General features: G+C 47.4%; 1 protein-coding gene across 1 annotated transcript in view; it reads right to left on the bottom strand.

Annotated features, from left to right (window-relative positions):
- LOC142365455 (katanin p60 ATPase-containing subunit A-like 2) overlaps positions 1-19,989 on the bottom strand; it is a 66,646-nt gene that overhangs the window by 36,648 nt on the left and 10,009 nt on the right. Inside the window, exons 9-10 of the mRNA XM_075446288.1 lie at positions 19,923-19,972; positions 18,317-18,365 (exon numbers count right to left, since the gene is read on the bottom strand). Coding sequence (XP_075302403.1) covers positions 18,317-18,365; positions 19,923-19,972 — 99 coding nt within the window. The remainder of the gene's footprint in view (positions 1-18,316; positions 18,366-19,922; positions 19,973-19,989) is intronic.

The following is a 19,989-nucleotide window of genomic DNA, read 5'->3' as shown; positions in this document are numbered from 1 at the left end:
CTCTGAGCCGCCACAAGCGGCTCCGCAGGAGTCGATCTGGCCGTGGGACAAGACATCACTATAGAAGATGATAAGGTGCATGTCATTCCCTCGGTAGCCACAGGACCTTTAGGTCATGGGCTGAGTGCATTGTTGGTGGGGCGATCCTGTGCATCTAGTCAGGGAATTTTTGTCCTACCAAGGGTAATTGATGCAGATTCCACAGGCCCAATAGGGATTACATTAAAGGTATTCATGCCACCATTAACCATCAAACGAGGCAGCAAGGTTGCCCAACTGATTCCTTTTATTGCTCAGGTCCCCCCAACTGACCCTAACTATAGGGGAAGTGATGCCTTTGGCTCAAGTGGACCCCCCTTGGTGGCATTCGTACAACCTCTTTCTACAGAACAGCCCATAAGAAAGATCACTATTAAAGGACCGAACGGCATTGTACTAAAAGACCAGAAAATGTTTTTAGACTCCGGAGCAGATGTTATTATAATCCCGAGGGCCCAATGGCCAGAGTCATGGCCATTGACGGTAGTGTCGGGCATGGTGACAGGAATCGGTGGTGCAGCAGCAACACAAATGAGTACTGAGTTCATTACCTTTGTAGATCAAGATGGTAAGTTGCTGGCACAAGCATGCCCTTATGTCTTGAATACTACTATTTGGCTATTAGGCAGAGACGTATTATCACAATGGGGTTGTGTCATTCAGACGCCTTTTTGACAGCGGCCATTGAAGCGAGCGCATCCAGGCCTACACTGAAGCTTGCCGCGATTGAGAGACGGGACACCTGCTTGATGCAAGCAGAATGTTCGTTTTATTGCCGTTGTACACATATATTTATACAGATCAAAAGACAGTGTGTTCTAAACTGATTGGTTAAGTTTCAAACTAGGCACTCATTAATTGGTTAACACAAACGCTGGCGCAGACACACATTCTTTAAGCTTATCTTAACAGACACATTCCTTAAGTTTATCTTAACTAGGGCAATACTCCCTCCTCCAGGAAGACTCGACACTATCTCGTTTCTTCCCAGGGCTTGTGGCCAACGAGTTCCAGCACGTCCTCATTTATTAATTGCGCCACACTGGAGGCCCTGCTAAGACCTACATCAGCTCATGTGGTTGACAAAAAAGCCGATCTGGGTGGACCAATGGCCGCTGTCTACTGAAAAGCTCGCCCATCTCCAAGAATTGGTGGATGAACAAGTGAAGTTGGGGCACTTGGTCCCGTCCACTAGTCCTTGGAATACTCCTGTGTTTACCATTCAGAAAAAGTCCGGAAAATGGAGACTCTTACAAGACCTAAGAGCACTTAATGCAGTAATGCAGGATATGGGGCCACTACAACCCGGACTACCGTCACCAGCTATGATACCTGAACAATGGGATATCCTGATTATAGATTTGAAGGATTGCTTTTTTACCATCCTGTTACATCCGGATGATTGTGAAAAGTTTGCATTTACAGTACCGTTGCCTTTGTTAGGACGAGATTTATAAAAATGGGGAAATTGAATTATTGATACCTGAATCAAAAGCCATAGAGGCGAAAGTATTTATGTTACAGGATTCTTTTAAAGAAGAACGAATTCCAGAAGAAGTGGAAAACGCAGTGACCCCCTTGGTTTGGGCAAGTGAAGTTCCAGGACGATCTAAATTAGCAGAACCGGTAAAAGTGACCTTGAAACCTGGATCCAAACCGGTAAGACAAAAACAATATCCTATTAAGTGAGAGGCTCGAAAAGGATTAGAGGGGCTAATCACGAAATTTTTGGAATATGGACTTTTGGTGGAATGCGAATCAGAATATAACACTCCTATATTACCGGTAAAGAAATTTGGAGGAAAAGAATATCGGCTAGTCCAGGATTTAAGAGCTATAAATCAGATAGTTCAAGATATACACCCAGTAGTAGCCGATCCCTATACTTTACTGACATCTCTGAAAGAGGAACATAAGTAGTCTACTGTACTAGATTTAAAGGATGCCTTCTTTTGCATACCTCTGGATATACAAAGTCAAAGCATATTTGCTTTTGAATGAGAGAGCCCTGCAACAGGACGAAAGACTTGTATCTGACATGGACACCTGAATGCCAAAAATCATTTAAGGAACCTAAAAAGGCATTGACGATGGCCCCTGCTTTGGGTTTACCTGATTTAACCAAACCTTTTGAACTGTTTGTCCATGAGAGGCAACATCTGGCCCTTGGAGTGCTGGCACAATGTCTGGGATCCTGGAAGCGACCAGTAAGGTAACTTCTCTAAATAACTTGACAGCGCGAGTAAAGGATGGCTGGGATGTTTGCGCGCTGTGGCAGCAATGGTATTGCTGATTCAAGAAACTTGAAAATTGACTATGGGCCAAAAGATGGTGGTATATGTACCACACACGGTGATAACTGTTTTAGAACAAAAGGGGGGTCATTGGCTATCCCCCAGCAGAATGCTGAAATATCAGGTTGTCTTGCTGGAGCAGGACGATGTGGAATTGAAAACCACAACCATCGTAAATCCAGCAATGTTTCTGTCAATGGAAAATCCGACAGAAAGTCTAGAACATGACTGCCTGCTAACTGTTGAACAAGTCTATTCCAGCAGACCGGACCTGAGGGATGAGCCTCTGGAAAATCCTGATTTGGAGTTGTTCATGGATGGAAGCAGCTTTGTGAAAGAAGGAAGACGAACGGTCGGATATGCTGTTGTCACCACCACCGAGGTACTGGAGTCAGGAACGCTACCTGCAAATACCTCGGCACAGAAAGCAGAACTGGTGGTGTTGAAGCAAGCCTTGCAAATGGCAGAAGGAAAGAGGGTAAATATATGGACTGATTCCAAATATGCATTTGGTGTGATTCATGCTCATGGAGCCATCTGGAAAGAAAGAGGACTGCTCTCAGCCCAAGGATCATCGATAAAACATAAAGAAGAAATCCTTCAGCTCCTCGAAGAGGTACAGAAACCAAAGGAAGTGGTGGTGATGCATTGCAAGGCTCATCAACTTGGTCAAACAGCTGTAAACATAAGTAATCGATTGGCAGACAAAACAGCAAAGGAGGCTGCGGAACAAGGTATCCTTGCACTAGTACCAGTAAAACAGATAAAAATCCCGAATCTGAAACCAAAATATAGTAAATTGGATGAGCAATTGGCGGAACAATTAAAGCATCACAAAATACAGAAGAGTGGTGGGTAATGCCAGAAAAACAGGTAATAGTAACCCCGCAAGCTATGTTAGAACTTGGGAAAGAAAAGCATGCACAGACACATTGGGGTGTAGATGCTACAGTCTCGAGCCTAAAATCATCTGCAGTATGTGTAGGAATGACAGGAGTAATTAAATCGATAGTGGCCAAGTGTCCCATTTGTCTCAAAAATAATTACCATATACTAATGAGTTCTCCGTAAAACTATGATAAGCATTTCTTGCAAATGTAATGAGTGTGTACATTAACATAGCATAAATACCTAATAACTGCGTCTCTTCGGTGCACACGTTTGGAGGAGATATCCCCCGTGTGCTCGGCGCCATAATAAAGAATACCTGCTTAATAGTCTTCCGACTATTGAGTCTTCAATTCTGGCTTTTCACGGCATCAATATCGACTTATGACATGGTAACATCACTGTGCATGAAATTAGGCTTGTATTTGCATGCGGCACTGCGGTCATTTCCATACCTCGAATCCTATCTCTTAGAGTTTGTTAATAATCAAACCCACTCTGTGGGGAAAACCGAAGGGGATACCTTCCCCCACTCTTTCACCCCCCCTCTCTCCTTCAGGCTAGTCCTAAGGGCTTTTGAGAATTTTGAGTAACCGTGGGATGCTCAGGGCAGCACTCTCCTATTGTCCTGCATACTGAATGGGTTTCAGGTTTTGTTTAGGGTTAAACAAGTAGTTAAGAACATCCTGCGGAGACCTGCCCCGGGGCCGGATAGCTGTGAGTGGTTAGGTGTGTGGGACAGCATGGGCAAGTACCTAGGTCAGTGGACACCACCGGTGTTTTTGAAACTCACCCCTGAGCAAGTACAGAATCCAGACAAACTAGTAAAATATCTGCAAAAAGTGTGCTGCCACCCTGGGAACCCCAGAGAGACACAAATCACTGCAAAGTGCTGGGGTCTGGCCCACACCTACCGAGCTGCCCTGTTCAACCTGATTCAGTGCCCTAAAGGGGAAGGAGGGGGGAAACGAAGCAGCAGGCACTGCGACTGGCGCTGCCCCCCCAGCCGGCCCTGCAGCCCCTCCAGCCCAGCAGGCAGTCATAGCCCCTCCGACCGGCACCACGGCTGCCGCTGCCACAGCCGCAGGGGCGACCCCGGTTTCCCCGGTGGGCACAGCAACTGCTCCAGCCCCAGCTCCTGCAGCAGGCATCGCGGCTGAGCCCAATGACCAACCTGTGCCGGTAGCAGTTGTCCCTGTAAAACTAAAGAAAGACGCAAAGAAATCGGATCGCTCCGGGAAGGATAATAATTAGCCGGGGTCATCGTGGGAGATAGAGACAGAGATCATCACCCGGTCCCTGCCCCTGAGCGAGCTGCGAGACATGCGGAAAGATTTCAGCTGCCACCCAGGCGAGCACATTGTCACCTGGCTGCTGCGGTGCTGGGGTAACGGGGCCAGCAGCTTGGAATTAGAGGGCAAGGAAGCCAAGCAGCTGGGATCCCTGGCCAAGGAAGGTGGCATTGACAAGGCCATTGGGAAAAAGGAATAAGTCCTCAGCCTCTGGAGAAGGCTTCTGTCAGGCGTGAGGGAGAGGTACCCCTTCAGTGAGGACTTCGTATGTTATCCTGGCAAGTGGACCAATATGGAAAGGGGTATTCAGTACTTGAGGGAATTAGCTGTGCGGGAGCTGGTTTACTACTGGTGCACAGTGTACTTCAATGCCATCAGATTTCAAAGGGTCAGAGTCCATTTGCATTTCGGGAGTGACAGGGGGGTCCCAAGAGCTGAGTGTACTGGAGGCTGAAGTGAGCCTCAGTGGGAAGGAGTGGCAGAAGCACCCCATTGTCACTGGCCCCGAGGCTCCGTGCATACTTGGTATAGACTAACTTAGGAGAGGGTATTTCAAGGACCCAAGGGGGTATCGGTGGGCTTTTGGCATAGCTGCTTTGGAGACGGAAGAAATTAAACAGCTGTCCATTTTGCCTGGTCTCTCGGAGGATCCTTCCGTTGTGGGGTTGCTGAGGGTTGAAGAACAACAGGTACCCATCGCGACCACAATAGTGCACCGGCGACAGTATCGCACTAACCGAGACTCCCTTCTCCCCATTCATCAGCTGATCCGCCAGCTGGAGAGTCAAGGAGTGATCAGCAAAACTCGCTCACCCTTTAATAGTCCCATATGGCCAGTGAGAAAATCTACTGGAGAGTGGAGACTGACAATAGACTACCGTGGCCTGAATGAAGTCACACCACCGCTGAGTGCTGCCATGCCAGACATGCTAGAACTTCAAGATCAGCTGGAGTCAAAGGCAGCCAAGTGGTACGCTACAATTGACATTGCTAATGCATTCTTCTCCATCCCTTTGGCAGCAGAGTGCAGGCCTGTTGGAGTGGGAAGCCGGACCCAGAGTAACGATGAAATCTCAATGTGAGTATGGTCGTTCTCCTTTATTAGTCAGCAAAACAAGGTTTATATAGCAAGGCAATTACGGCTTCTAATTGGTTAGTTACTCTTAACCATATACAGTCAAAACTGCTTCAATTGGTGCAAAGCTTCATCTCTCGATGCGGAAGCAGTGTTGTGGCAGGAAGCAGCAGCGTGGCAGGAAGCGGCGACGTAACAGTCCCCCTGCTCCAGTGTTCCGAGCTCGTTGCTCTACCTTCCCAACAGGGTTCCGTGTTCGCCGCTCTCAAGGCCCATCTCTAGTTTGAAACCTGGGTTGCTCAATGGCACCAAACTATGTCCCCTCTCATCCAGCCAGGACTCCACAATTCCCCCTTTTTGTTTTTGAGCAAGCCAGGTATAGTTGATGAGGTTGTTGATGATGATGAGAGCTGACATAATTTTGGCCTTCAGCTTGCTACCACTTTTTCAGAGGTCCACACAAACTACAATATTAAAAACAGATATAAGAACACAAACGCTAATTGAAGACAAAGAGAAGTGAAGTGCATACCATAACCTGCTGGGTATAAAGAAAGATCAAATTAACTTGAGAATGATATATACTGATGGTAAATCTGTTACCTAGCATATGGGTGTAGATAGATTTATTTGCATCCAATTTTCTTCCTGTGTGGATGGTGGGACCGAAGCACCGCCTGACCATAACATATCATTATTGTCAGTGGGAGGGGATGCATCTCACCACGTCAGGCATCGAAATAGTAGTGTATCAATAATATGAGCTCAGTAAATTTGCACTTGAGTTATAGGTATACTTATCACATATACAAACATCCATAACATTTAGTATTGGCTATCTATATTAATCACCTAGGCTAAGATCAATGTATCTAAAGGTATAACTCATTAACCACATAAGCTAAAATCAATGTACATAAAAGCATAAATCTGCAAACTTCAGCCCATCTGTTCCCTGTTGCAACAAATGCTTCCGCAGCCCCAAGAAATCAGAATCCAGATACGACAATCCAAAGTTAAAAATCGGAAATAATCAATACCTGTAGAACTCACCAAACCGAAGACACAAAAATTGTTACTGAGTCCAGACAAATCCATTAGATCACAGAAACCAAATAAATCCATCAGATCACAGAAATACAAACACTGTAACATAAAATCACACGTTCATGGTCGCGACCACACACGCACACACAGGCACAACAAGTTTTCAGCATAAATCCAAATATTGCAAAGACAGGACTTACAATAATATTGAACATTTAACAGACAAATTCCCAAGCTTCAGTTTCAGGAAGAGTACTCTCTTTTCAATTCTGGATTAGAAAGGATGCTTTCCCTTCTCATCAGGGATATAGCTCAATGCTGTGAAGCTTTTACTATGACTAACAAATAGGCAACAAGAAACAATACTGGAAGACTGCCTTTGCCTTATTAATGGTCCGTGCTCAGAACTTTTTGGTCCAGGGATCAGAGGTTCTCCCCAAGAATCCCTCGGTGCCGGCTGGAGGTCCTGCAATCCCTCGGACCATTGATGTTCAAGAGCAGCGTCTTACCTGGGTACCCAAAATCTATTACTAGAAATCAGCAAAATAATTAACTTCCTAAAACTTAATGTTGGAGTTCTAGAAAGCAGGCATTCTTTACTGCAGTACTGAACGCACAGGGAATAGCTCTACTCAAATGTGTGTACCAAAAAGACACTTCTATTAGATATTTATGCCATGTTAACATACATAATCATTACATTTCTGCAAAGTACTTCTCATTCTCCATTTCTCCCCCCCCTTTTTTTTTTATTTTTTTTTTTTTTTTTAATGTCTTTTGGACATGCATATTGGCACCTCTAGGCAGTTGTCGGGAGCCCTCAGGTGAAGGTACATACTTTTCCTCACGGTGTCTGTTAGTTGACCTTTGCTCTTGTGCAGACGCACTTCTAAAATCACGTATACCGTGTCCTCCAAGATTGCTTCGTTATACAAAAGCTGTTGTGGAAGATAATTGCCAAATATGCAAGGAATGTATTAATTGGTGTGGGTGGTGCACCCACTGCAGTCATCAGAGTACTTGCGTTTGCTGCAATTTTTTCAGTGTTCCCTGTGTAATAGGATCATCCAGAGTGGATCTCTTCTGCTTCCATGTCAGAGGTTGTACCTTGAGAGTGAGCGTGGTCACCTCTGGCATCGGATTCTGCGTTACGTTCTTTCAGCTCATGATATAGCTTCACATATTTTGCCGGTAACCATCGAGGGCCTGTTGAAAGAAGAACACACGCATACCCTCTTCCCCACATTATTAGTTCTACAGGACCTGTCCATTGCGATTCCCCAAATTCTTTATGCCATACATTTGGTCGAACCACAAATGGAGGGACCATCCCGAATTGACAGTCAGCTGCTGTTGTAAATAATTGATCATCAGAACGATTTTAAAAATTAAGTACATATAATGCTTTGTCTAACTGTTCTTGTGGGATAACACTGCCCATAGGATTCCCCCTTTTTTGTTTATTTAGCATAGCTTTGAGGGTCCCGTGGACACTTTCGACAATGGCTTGTGTAGTAGAAGAATGCTGTATACCTGTAACATGTTGTATACTCCAGTCCTGTAGGAAAACAGAAATTGTCTATGAAATATTCCTTTTCTCCCATATGTGCCGTGGCTACCAGAAATCCTGAGAAAGTATCCACATTAACATGTATACAACGCAGTCGATCAAATGTTGATATATGTGTAACATCACTTTGCCACAACTCATCAGCTCGTAAACCACGAGGGTTCACTCCTGCACACGATGGTACGGGTGTAATACATTGACAGTCAGGGCATGCATGAACATTTTCTGTGGCTTGCCCCTGGGGCAAAGTAAATTGTTTATGCAAGGAAGAGGCATTTTGATGAAAGAAGTCATGAGATAATCAGGCTTGCTTAAAACTGTGTGGCAGTACTGCTGCCATTGTCAATTTATCTGCTACAGCCTTTCCTTCAGTTATTGGTCCTGGTAGAGTAGTATGTGACCACATATGCATTATAAAATATACATGTATACGATTTTTAAGTAGTGTAGCTAATTTCAATAGCAAGGAAAAAAAACCTGTTTGTTATTGACTTCTCTTATCATTGCATCTGCAATGCGTTGAACAATACCCACAACATATGCAGAATCTGCGACAACATTGAGTGGTTTACTCGAAAACAATTTAAAGCTGTGCAAGGCTGCTGATAGCTTAAAAATTTGTGTGGATCCTTCAACGACTAAAATAGATGATTGCTAATCTGATGAATTTGTTTCCACACAAGTACAGCTTTATGTGTTTTTCCTTGATCCGTCCAGAAACACTGTTTGTGCTCCTTTAATAGGAACAGGAACACATCGGTGTTTTGGCTGCAATGAAATTTGAGAGAGGGAATGTAGCAGCTTATGTTGTGGAAGGGTATAACGTATGTTATTTAAATAATCAGCTAGAGCGGCTTGCAGCGATAAGGATTCTCTGTTTAATACTACAAAGTCATCTTTAGCCAGCAGCAGGCAAACAGTATCAACTTGCTGACAGTGATTCCAACCTTGTGCTATTAAGGACACTATCATGTTTACATTTGTGGTCAATGTTTTCATGGGCGCATGAGACAAAAAGATCTATTCCAGAGACTGTAACTTCTGAGTGTTAACACACCACTGACCTAAAAGAGGATAAGGCTGGAAAACAAAACCCTCATAAATTATATACAAATTTGTTGGCAATTCGACATTAATTCTGAAGGTAAAGGCAATTGCAATTCTATCTGAAATCTTTTGTAAAACAGTTTTTGCTTTTGGCATTGATCTTCGGGAAAATAATAAATCTGAGTCCCTTTTAACAGAGTAAATAGAGGGGACAAGTCTTCAGCCATAAAGTCAATATTTTCACCTTTCAGCAGAGTGAATAACATCATCTAGATAGACCATCTGAACCTTGGAAAGATAATAAAGTCCTTGAATGTCAGAAAGATTGTTCTCGCCGCGCCGCTTCTGGGCTGGCTGGTTGCCCGGGGGGGGGCCGTGTGCCCAACCAGGTATAAGGTTTTCTGACCTGTCTGATGCAGTGACTGCTGGCGCAGCGGCTGTACAGCGTCTGAGGGACTATGCAGTTTTATGTTGGAATTCACCTCGTTTTGATCTCAGGTCGGGTACGCCAATTGTTGTAGAGAGACCCTGTTGTACACTTTCGGGATGCCAGATTTTTGCACCCTACTTCTCATTTTTCTGTATTTAAAGGATCGTCAGGTTTTGGCAGATTTACTTTCCGTATTTCTCATGTTCGGTAGGAATTTCGTCGTATGTAGGGTTAAATTTCAACAGACTGCGGCACTGTCCTTGCTTTTGAGATAAGGGCAGAGGAGTAGCAGCTGCTTCTAAGATAGTCTCTGTAAGTTTTAGAGCATTTAAAGCTGTATGCACTGATTTCCAAGTAATGATTTCCTCAGGGATTTTAAACTGCTAGACTTTGTTCTTTCAAACTTCACTGTAAAAAAATTTTTAATGGAGTTTTCGCTTCTTTTTTCAGTGACTGTCCCATTCTCCAGCGAGCCGGAGGGGGGCGGGCAGACCCGATTCCGGTTCAGGGTCTGTTGGACCCAGCCCCTGCTCACGGCTTTCTTCAGGTGCTACATTTGCAACAAAAGGACTTTTCTGAATGACTCTGGCTACTTTTTTTCTCTGCTAACACATCTTTTAACGCTTCATAAACCAAACGCCAAGTTGTTAATACTCGACTCGCATTCACATCACCCCTTGAAGTATGTTTAAAAGGTAACTCTCCTGACACCTTCCAAGTTAAAATACCAAAAACACGCGGTGATTCCGCGGGCACTCCATTACTTCTGAGTCAGGCTAACAACAGCTCGAAAAACAGGAACTAATTATCGCTTCTCTTTGTTGCCGACCTGCATGCAGAGTCCACGATTCTCTGCCACACATTCAAGTTGAACAACTGATTTGTTTTCTGATTTTTTTTGTACTTGTTGGTATTGTGGTTATCCCGCTTATAGTTTACACCCCACTTTAGCTATCCCTCTCCACCGTACCCCCGACCCTCCCCTGGTTCCCAACCCCCCATTCCACGGCACGGTGCAAGGTGGGGCTGGAAGAGAAAACGGGTTATATGGGTTAGGGACTGGTGGCTCCGGCAGCAAAGTGTCCGTAACCTTCTCATCTGTAGAATGAGTCACTGGAGTCCTTGGAGACGGCGGCGTAGGCGGAGGAAGTGGAGGATACCGTGGTACAGGATTTGGGAATATGGGATGATCGGAAGGGGCAGCGGCGGCGTGCGGCCGACCTGTGGGTGGCAGTGCCTCAGCGCATCCCTCTCCGCGGCGCGGTGGCGGTGACTCTGGTGGTGGGGGTGGAAACCCCTGTGCCAGTGGGTCTCGCCGCGCATACTCCTTTTCCTGGACCACAGGTTTCCCTGCCTCCACGGGCTGCCGACTCAGACCCCCTCCTGCTTTCACAGGTGGCATAGGGAGGCTAGGACCCTGAAACAGCAGAGTTGTTGCCAAGCAGGTCCCTCCTTCGGGTGTTAATGTAGCGAAAGCAGAAGTAACGGCTTAAGTCCTTTCTCCGTGCAGCAGCAACAGAAACTTCAAGGTAGCTGAGTCATATTGTAACCCTCTCACGGAGAGGATGGGTTGGAGGAGCTTAACCGCTGCTGACTTTTTCTATATCAGTGTGGACCCCATCTCCTCCCCGGCCCAATCAACTTCACGAGTTTTTTTCCCGTTGCCTCTATTCCTCTCTTAGAGAGAATACCGACAAGCAACACTGCCACAGCCTCCACTTCCATGCTTACGGCTCCGGCCCCCTGTGAGGCAAGTCATCACTTCGAACTGTGTCTGCCCTGCGACTCTGCAGCCAGGCAGCACCTCTTCCAGCCACTGTTTTCCCACTCCCCTCCTCCAGCTGCTTACCGCAGACTCGGAGATTCTAAAGGAAGATGAATCATTTTTTGCCGCAGGGAACTAACCATCCTCTGCTACCAGTTGTTGGAGTGGTAAGCCGGACCCAGAGTAACGATGAAATCTCAATGTGAGTATGGTCGTTCTCCTTTATTAGTCAGCAAAACAAGGTTTATATAGCAAGGCAATTACGGCTTCTAATTGGTTAGTTACTCTTAACCATATACAGTCAAAACTGCTTCAATTGGTGCAAAGCTTCATCTCTCGATGCGGAAGCAGTGTTGTGGCAGGAAGCAGAAGCGTGGCAGGAAGCGGCGACGTAACAGTCCCCCTGCTCCAGTGTTCCGAGCTCGTTGCTCTACCTTCCCAACAGGGTTCCGTGTTCGCCGCTCTCAAGGCCCATCTCTAGTTTGAAACCTGGGTTGCTCAATGGCACCAAACTATGTCCCCTCTCATCCAGCCAGGACTCCACACAGGCCACAGTTTGCTTTCACCTGGAGGGGCATCCAGTACACCTGGAATCGACTGCCCCAGGGGTGGAAACACAGTCCCACCATTTGCCATGGACTAATCCAGACTGCACTGGAAAAGGGTGAAGCTCCAGAACATCTGCAGTACATCGATGACATCATTGTATGGGGTGACACAGCGGAGGAAGTTTTTGAGAAAGGGGAGAAAATAGTTCAGACCCTCCTGGAAGCCGGTTTCGCCATTAAGCGAAGTAAAGTCAAGGGACCTGCGCAAGAGATCCAGTTTTTGGGGATAAAATGGCAGGATGGGCGCCGTCAAATCCCAATGGATGTCATCAACAAAATAGCAGCTATGTCTCCAACAACCAGCAAAAAGGAAGCACAGGCCTTCCTGGGTGTTGTGGGGTTTTGGAGGATGCACATCCCAAATTACAGCCAGACTGTAAGTCCTCTGTACCACGTGACCCAGAAGAAGAATGATTTTGAATGGGGCCCTGAGCAACGACAGGCATTTGAACAGATTAAACGGGAGCTAGTTCATGCCGTAGCCCTTGGTCCAGTCCGGTCAGGGCAAGATGTTAAAAATGTGCTCTATAACACAGCCGGGGAGAATGGCCCAACCTGGAGTCTGTGGCAGAAAGCACCAGGGGAGACTCGAGGTCGACCCCTAGGGTTTTGGAGCCGGGGATACAAAGGATCTGAGGCCCACTATACTCCCACTGAAAAAGAGATTCTGGCAGCATATGAAGGCGTTCGAGCTGCTTCAGAAGTGGTCGGCACTGAAGCACAGCTCCTCCTGGCACCACGATTGCCGGTCCTGGGCTGGATGTTCAAAGAGAGGGTCCCCTCTGCGCATCATGCCACCGATGCTACGTGGAGTAAGTGGGTCGCGCTGATCACCCAGCGCGCCCGAATGGGAAACCCCAGTCGCCCAGGAATTCTGGAGGTAATCATGGACTGGCCAGAAGGCAAAGATTTTGGAGCATCACCAGAGGAGGAGGTGACACGTGCTGAAGAGGCCCCACTGTATAACCAGCTGCCAGAAGATGAGAAACAGTATGCCCTGTTCACGGATGGGTCCTGTTGCATTGTGGGGAAGCAGCAGAGGTGGAAGTCTGCTGTATGGAGCCCTACACGACAAGTCGTGGAAACCACCGAGGGAGAAGTTGAGTCCAACCAGTTTGCAGAGGTGAAAGCCATCCAGCTGGCTTTAGACATTGCCAGTCGAGAGAAGTGGCCAGTGCTCTATCTTTACACTGACTCCTGGATGGTGGCCAATGCCTTGTGGGGGTGGCTGCAGCAATGGAAGAAGAACAACTGGCAGCGCAGAGGCAAACCCATCTGGGCTGCCCCATTGTGGCAAGATATTGCTGCCCGTCTGGAGCAGTTGGTTATAAAAGTGCATCACGTGGACGCCCACGTCCCTAAGAGTCGGGCCACTGAGGAACATCAAAACAACCAGCAGGTGGATCAGGCTGCCAAGATTGAAGTGGCTCAGGTGGATCTGGACTGGCAACATAAGGGTGAACTCTTTATAGCTGGGTGGACCCATGACACCTCGGGCCACCAAGGAAGAGACGCGACATACAGATGGGCTCGTGACCGAGGGGTGGACTTGACCATGGACACCATTGCACAGATTATCCATGAATGTGAAACATGCGCTGCAATCAAGCAAGCCAAGCGGCTAAAGCCTCAGTGGTATGGAGGACGATGGTTAAAATATAAATACGGGGAGGCTTGGCAGATTGACTACATCACACTGCCACAAACCCGCCAAGGCAAGCGCTATGTGCTCACAATGGTGGAGGCCACCACTGGATGGCTGGATACCTACCCTGTGCCCCATGCCACCACCTGGAATACCATCCTGGGCCTTGAAAAACAAGTCCTGTGGTGACATGGCACTCCCGAAAGAAGTGAGTCTGACAACGGGACTCATTTTCATAATAGACTCATAGACACCTGGACCAAAGAACATGGTATTGAGTGGGTGTATCGCATCCCCTACCATGCACCAGCCTCTGGAAAGATCGAGCGGTACAATGGGCTGCTAAAACCCACTTTGAGAGCAATGGGGGGGTGGGACTTTCAAAAACAAGTGGAGCTCAGCTATCACAAAGGGGGAAAACAATTCTTGGCCACGAGCTGGCGCGGCTCATTGAGAGGGCTTTAAACTAGGTTCGAAGGGGGAAGGGGATACTGCCCAGCTCACTAGGGATGAGCCTAGGCTTGGAGTGCCAAGGCCAGGGGTGAGATTGACAGCCCAGCTCAAGTGTGTTTACACCAATGCATGTAGTATGGGCAATAAACAGGAGGAGCTGGAAGCCATTATACAGCAGGACGGCTACGACTTGGTCGCCATCACAGAAACGTGGTGGGACAACTCGCATGACTGGCATGCTGTCATAGATGGCTACAGACTCTTTAGGAAAGACAGACCAACAAGGAGAGGTGGGGGAGTTGCTCTATATGTGAGGGAGCAACTGGAATGCATTGAGCTTGGCCTGGGGGCAAGTGAAGAAGGAGTTGAAAGCTTGTGGGTTAGAATTAAGGGACAGGCTCACACGGGTGACATTACGGTGGGTGTGTACTACAGGCCACCTGACCAGGAGGAGGAGGTTGATGAGGCCTTCTACAGGCAGCTGCAAGCAGCCTCACAGTCACAGGCCCTGGTTCTCATGGGGGACTTCAACCACCCTGACATCAGCTGGGAAGACCATACAGCTAGGCAGGCGCAATCCAGGAGGTTCCTACAGAGCATCGATGATAACTTTCTGATGCAAGTGGTGGAGGAACCAACAAGGAAAGGCGCGCTGCTGGACCTCGTGTTAACAAACAAGGAGGGACTGGTGGAGGACGTGAAGGTTGGAGGTAGACTCGGCTGCAGTGACCATGAAATGGTCGAGTTCAGGATCCTGCGTGGAGGAAGCAGGGCGATAAGCAGGATCAAAACCCTGGACCTCAGGAGGGCTGACTTTGCCATCTTCAAGGAGCTACTGGGAGGAATCCCGTGGGCCAGGGCTCTCGAAGGCAGGGGGGTCCATGAGTGCTGGTCGCTTTTTAAACAACACTTCTTCCATGCACAGGAGCAATGCATCCCCCTGAGAAAGAAATTTAGCAAAGGAGGCAGGAGACCTGCATGGTTAAACAAGGAGCTTCTAGCGGAGATCAGGCAGAAGAGAAAGGTGCATGGAATGTGGAAAGAGGGACAGGCCACTTGGGAAGAGTACAGAAACGTAGTGAGAGCATGCAGGGATGCGACGAGGAAGGCCAAGGCTCACCTGGAATTGAAGCTGGCAAGGGATGTCAAAAACAACAAGAAGGGCTTCTTCAACTACATCAGCAGCAAAAGGAAGGCTAGGGACAACGTGGGGCCGCTGCTTAATGAGGAGGGTGTCCTGGTGACGGAGGATGCGGAGAAGGCAGATCTAATGAATGCCTTCTTTGCTTCAGTCTTCAGTGCTAAGACTGGCCCTCAGGAATCCCAGGCCCCGGAGGTAAGAGATGAAGCCTACAAAGAGAACGACTTTCCCTTGGTCGAGGAGGACTGTGTGAGGGATCGCTTAAGCGATCTGGACGTCCACAAATCCATGGGCCCCGATGGAATGCACCCACGAGTGCTGAGGGAGCTGGCGGATGTCATTGCTGAGCCACTCTCCATCATCTTTGAGAGGTCCTGGAGGACAGGAGAGGTGCCCGAGGACTGGAGAAAGGCCAATGTCACTCCAATCTTCAAAAAGGTCAAGAAGGAGGACCCAGGGAACTACAGGCCTGTCAGCCTCACCTCCATCCCGGGAAAGGTGATGGAGCAGCTTATCCTGGAGGCCATCATGAAGCAAGTGGAGGAAAAGAAGGTTATCAGGAGTAGTCAGCATGGATTCACCAAGGGGAAATCATGCCTGACCAATCTGATAGCTTTCTACGATGGCATGACTGGCTGGGTAGACGAAGGGAGAGCCGTGGATGTTGTCGACTTAGGCTTCAGCAAGGCTTTCGACACAGTCTCCCATGATATCCTCCTGGGGAAGCTGAGGAAGTGTGGGCTGGATGAGTGGTCGGTGAAGTGGATAGAGAACTGGCTGAATGGCAGAACTCAGAGGGTTGTCATCAGCGGCGCTGAGTCTAGTTGGAGGCTGGTGACAAGTGGTGTCCCCCAGGGGTCAGTACTGGGCCCAGTCTTGTTTAACTTCTTCATCAACGACCTGGATGAAGAGTTAGAATGTACCCTCAGCAAGTTTGCTGACGACACCAAACTGGGAGGTGTGGTAGATACACCAGAAGGCTGTGCTGCCATTCAGCATGACCTGGATAGGCTGGAAAGCTGGGCAGAGAGGAACCTGATGAGGTTCAACAAGGGCAAGTGCAGGGTCCTGCACCTGGGGAGGAACAACCTCATGCACCAGTACAGGCTTGGGGTGGACCTGCTGGAGAGCAGCTCTGCGGAGAGGGACCTGGGTGTCCTGGTGGATGACAGGTTAACCATGAGCCAGCAGTGTGCCCTGGCTGCCAAGAAAGCCAATGGGATCCTGGGGTGCATCAAGAAGAGTGTGGCCAGCAGGACAAGGGAGGTTCTCCTTCCCCTCTACACTGCCCTGGTGAGGCCTCATCTGGAGTACTGTGTCCAGTTCTGGGCTCCCCAGTTCAAGAAGGATGAAGAGCTACTGGAGAGAGTCCAACGGAGGGCTACAAGGATGGTGAGGGGACTGGAGCATCTCCCCTACGAGGAGAGGTTGAGGGAACTGGGCTTGTTCAGCCTGAAGAAGAGAAGGCTGCGAGGGGACCTTATAAATGCCTACAAATATCTGAAGGGTGGGTGTCAGGAGGATGGGGCCAAGCTCTTTTCAGTGGTGCCCAGTGACAGGACAAGGGGCAATGGGCACAAACTGAGGCACACGAAGTTCCGTCTGAACATGAGGAGGAACTTCTTCTCTCTGAGGGTGACGGAGCACTGGAACAGGCTACCCAGGGAGGTTGTGGAGTCTCCTTCTCTGGAGATATTCAAGACCCGCCTGGACAAGATCCTGTGCAGCCTTCTGTAGGTGACCCTGCTTTGGCAGGGGGTTTGGACTAGATGACCCACAGAGGTCCCTTCCAACCCCTACTATTCTGTGATTCTGTGATTCTGTGAAAAACTGGGATACTCATTTAGCAAAGGCCACCTGGTTGGTGAACACCAGAGGGTCCACCAACCGGGCTGGTCCTGCCCAGTCAAAACCTCAGCGCCCCGTAGAAGGGGATAAAGTCCCTGTAGTGCACATGCGGAACATGTTAGGTAAGACGGTCTGGGTTAGTCTTGCCTCGGGCAAAGGCAAGCCCGTCCGCGGGACTGCTTTTGCTCAAGGACCTGGGTGTACCTGGTGGGTAATGCGGAAGGATGGGGAAGTCCGATGTGTACCTCATGGGGATTTCATTTTGGGTGAGAATAGTCGATAAATAAATTGTGTAAAGTTAATTGTTAAATAACCCTGTCACTCTCCGTTCTCACTGTTATAATTGTTATATGTTATACCAGTAGTAGCATAGTAAGGATTGCCCACACTAAGGAAGGATGGACTTTTTGATGAAACCTAGCAGAGCACAGCAATGATGGGACTGGACCTGGTTTTCAACAACTGGCACCCAGCAAATTCATCAAGATCGACATCTCCTGCAGACCATGGGCACGGGCCGCACCAGATACATCAGCCGTGAGCTCCGGATGCAGCACGTGACTGCCCATCACCACACATCACCTCTCGTGCCACGGAAGACCATTACGACAGATGGAGCCCAAAGTCATGGATTAAATGAACTCAATGGACACTTTAGAGTGATGATCCATAGACTAAGGGAATGATATCTGGAGACAGGAGAAGTGGTGGTGATCAACTGGACAATGGGGGACCTGGGCATGACGTAGATGGTGTGGAATAAGGGGTGGATAATATCCTGGGTTTGGCCAGGACAGGGTTAATTTTCACCGGACTCCAGGAAGGGCCACAGCCGGGCGGGCTGACACCACCTGGCCAAACAGAGCAGGGTATTCCATACCACGTGCCATCATGCTGAGTTCCGGGTGGGGGGGAGCTGGGCAGCGGGAACTCACTCGTGGCTTGGGAGCGTGCGGCAGCAGCGGGCGGTGAGAGTTCTGCGCTCTACTATTTTGTTTTGTGTATTCTCCTTATCTGTATCGTTGTTGTTGCTGTTCCCTTCGTTTGCTGTTCTGTTAAACTGCCCTTATCCCGACCCACCAGTTTTTGCCTGTTTCTTTCCATTCTCCTCTGCACCCTGGCAGGGGGAGGGGCGGCCGCGTGGCGCTTTTGTTGCCGGCCACAGGCAAACTACAACAACCAGTAATTCTGTTTTCATCTGCTGACTTCCTTCATGTTCACCACTACCAAGATTCAGAGAAATATTATTTGCTCAGTGCATTAATCATCTTCATTTATACAGTGTCATTCACGGCAACTGATCCCTTATCACAGTTTTGCCCCAGTTCAAAGCATGATTAAGCTCCATTAGCTAACATCTAAGCATTAAAATTAAGCTTTCTAATGCTTACTTAAATGGACTCTTTTCAGTGCATTAAAGTGAGGAGAATTCACTATTACTGAACCCAAAAAAAGCATTTATTTTTATTTTTTTCTTCATACTAATCTCCACGCACTATTGACATTTACTGGAAAACAGCTAAAGCTTTGACTGATTGAGCTATATAAGAGAATTTTTATAACGTGATAGTTGCCATTAAATAACTAACACACCTACCTATTCAGGGCAACTATTGGCATTTTTCTGTGAGTGAATGTCAAGTGGCCACAAGAAGACGCACTTACTACTGAATTCAATATTTTGCAAAATGTTCTATCAAAAGCAAACAGAAAAATATGCCGTATTGAAATGAACTTAAAAATGGGGCAGAGACCATGCAGAAAAGGATCCTTCCTCAAAAAGAGAAGGGGGAACTTAAGCAAAGTGCTAAGAATTCTGGTCAGCAAACCAGCTTGAACCCTTGGTCCCAGATTTGGAGTTCTTGGAAACTCCTGGATCAAATCCAGAGAAAACATCAGGGCCATCGATGGTAAGAGCTACAATTCACATTTAATGGCTTATTTCCGCAAAGGCATCCACACATTGGTGCTATGTCAATATTTAATAAGGATATGTAAAAATAACTACGTAATCTTAGATTAAAATCCTCTTTAAAATATATAATCCGGTGATGTTAATGCACTTTTAAAAATATGTATGAAGGCAAAATTTGGCCCATAATTTATAGCTATTATCTGACAATTATTACAGGTCAACTGAGGAAAACAAGATAAGTGAACATTCCTCCAAACGACCACAAAACCCACATATACTTCACGCAACTTCAGAAAACTCCTGCACCAGCCTCGTGTCATTTTAGGATATAAATTCACGCAACACACTTCTTAGAGCTGTCCCAGTCCCCAGTCTTATTTCATTTCTGGATTCTGCCAAAAACTCGACTAAGGGTGAAATGCCACAAATGCGGTATCATTGCAAATGCTGCAGCACGTTAACAAAACCCCTTTTGGATTGTGGTGTCAAAAACCAGACTGTGCCATCGCTACTCTTGCCAGAAGGGAAACTTCTAGGAAGCCACTGAGACAGATGTCAAGAGGATCAATAATGTAGGAGGTGAATGTCAGGAGAAAAATGTGCCATTTTAAAGGACAAAGGACACATGAAGAATAATTACATTGCAGACATTGCCGAAATTTCAAGAGAGATCAACAATGCTTGTAATGCCATTTGCCAAGTGCAATCTGTTACAGTTATTCATTTTCAAGAGCTCTGTATCTATCCAAAGCGTAGCCTAAGAGATGAGCGTAAAGGGAAGCTAAGTCCTTGTGGATTTCTTAGACTGAAGTGGTGGGCATTATGGAGAGAGTAGGATGGGCATCTTAGGGCAAGGGTGCTGCACCTGGATCCCTGAATTTTTTTGTGCCACTGTTGAGCCATGCATGCTACTTGCTACATGCAAAAATCAT

This window comes from Opisthocomus hoazin, chromosome W (assembly GCF_030867145.1).
Source record: "Opisthocomus hoazin isolate bOpiHoa1 chromosome W, bOpiHoa1.hap1, whole genome shotgun sequence".
Classification (NCBI taxonomy): domain Eukaryota; kingdom Metazoa; phylum Chordata; class Aves; order Opisthocomiformes; family Opisthocomidae; genus Opisthocomus; species Opisthocomus hoazin.
Note: the sequence above shows the minus strand (reverse complement) of the source record. Positions and strands in the feature narration are given on the sequence as shown.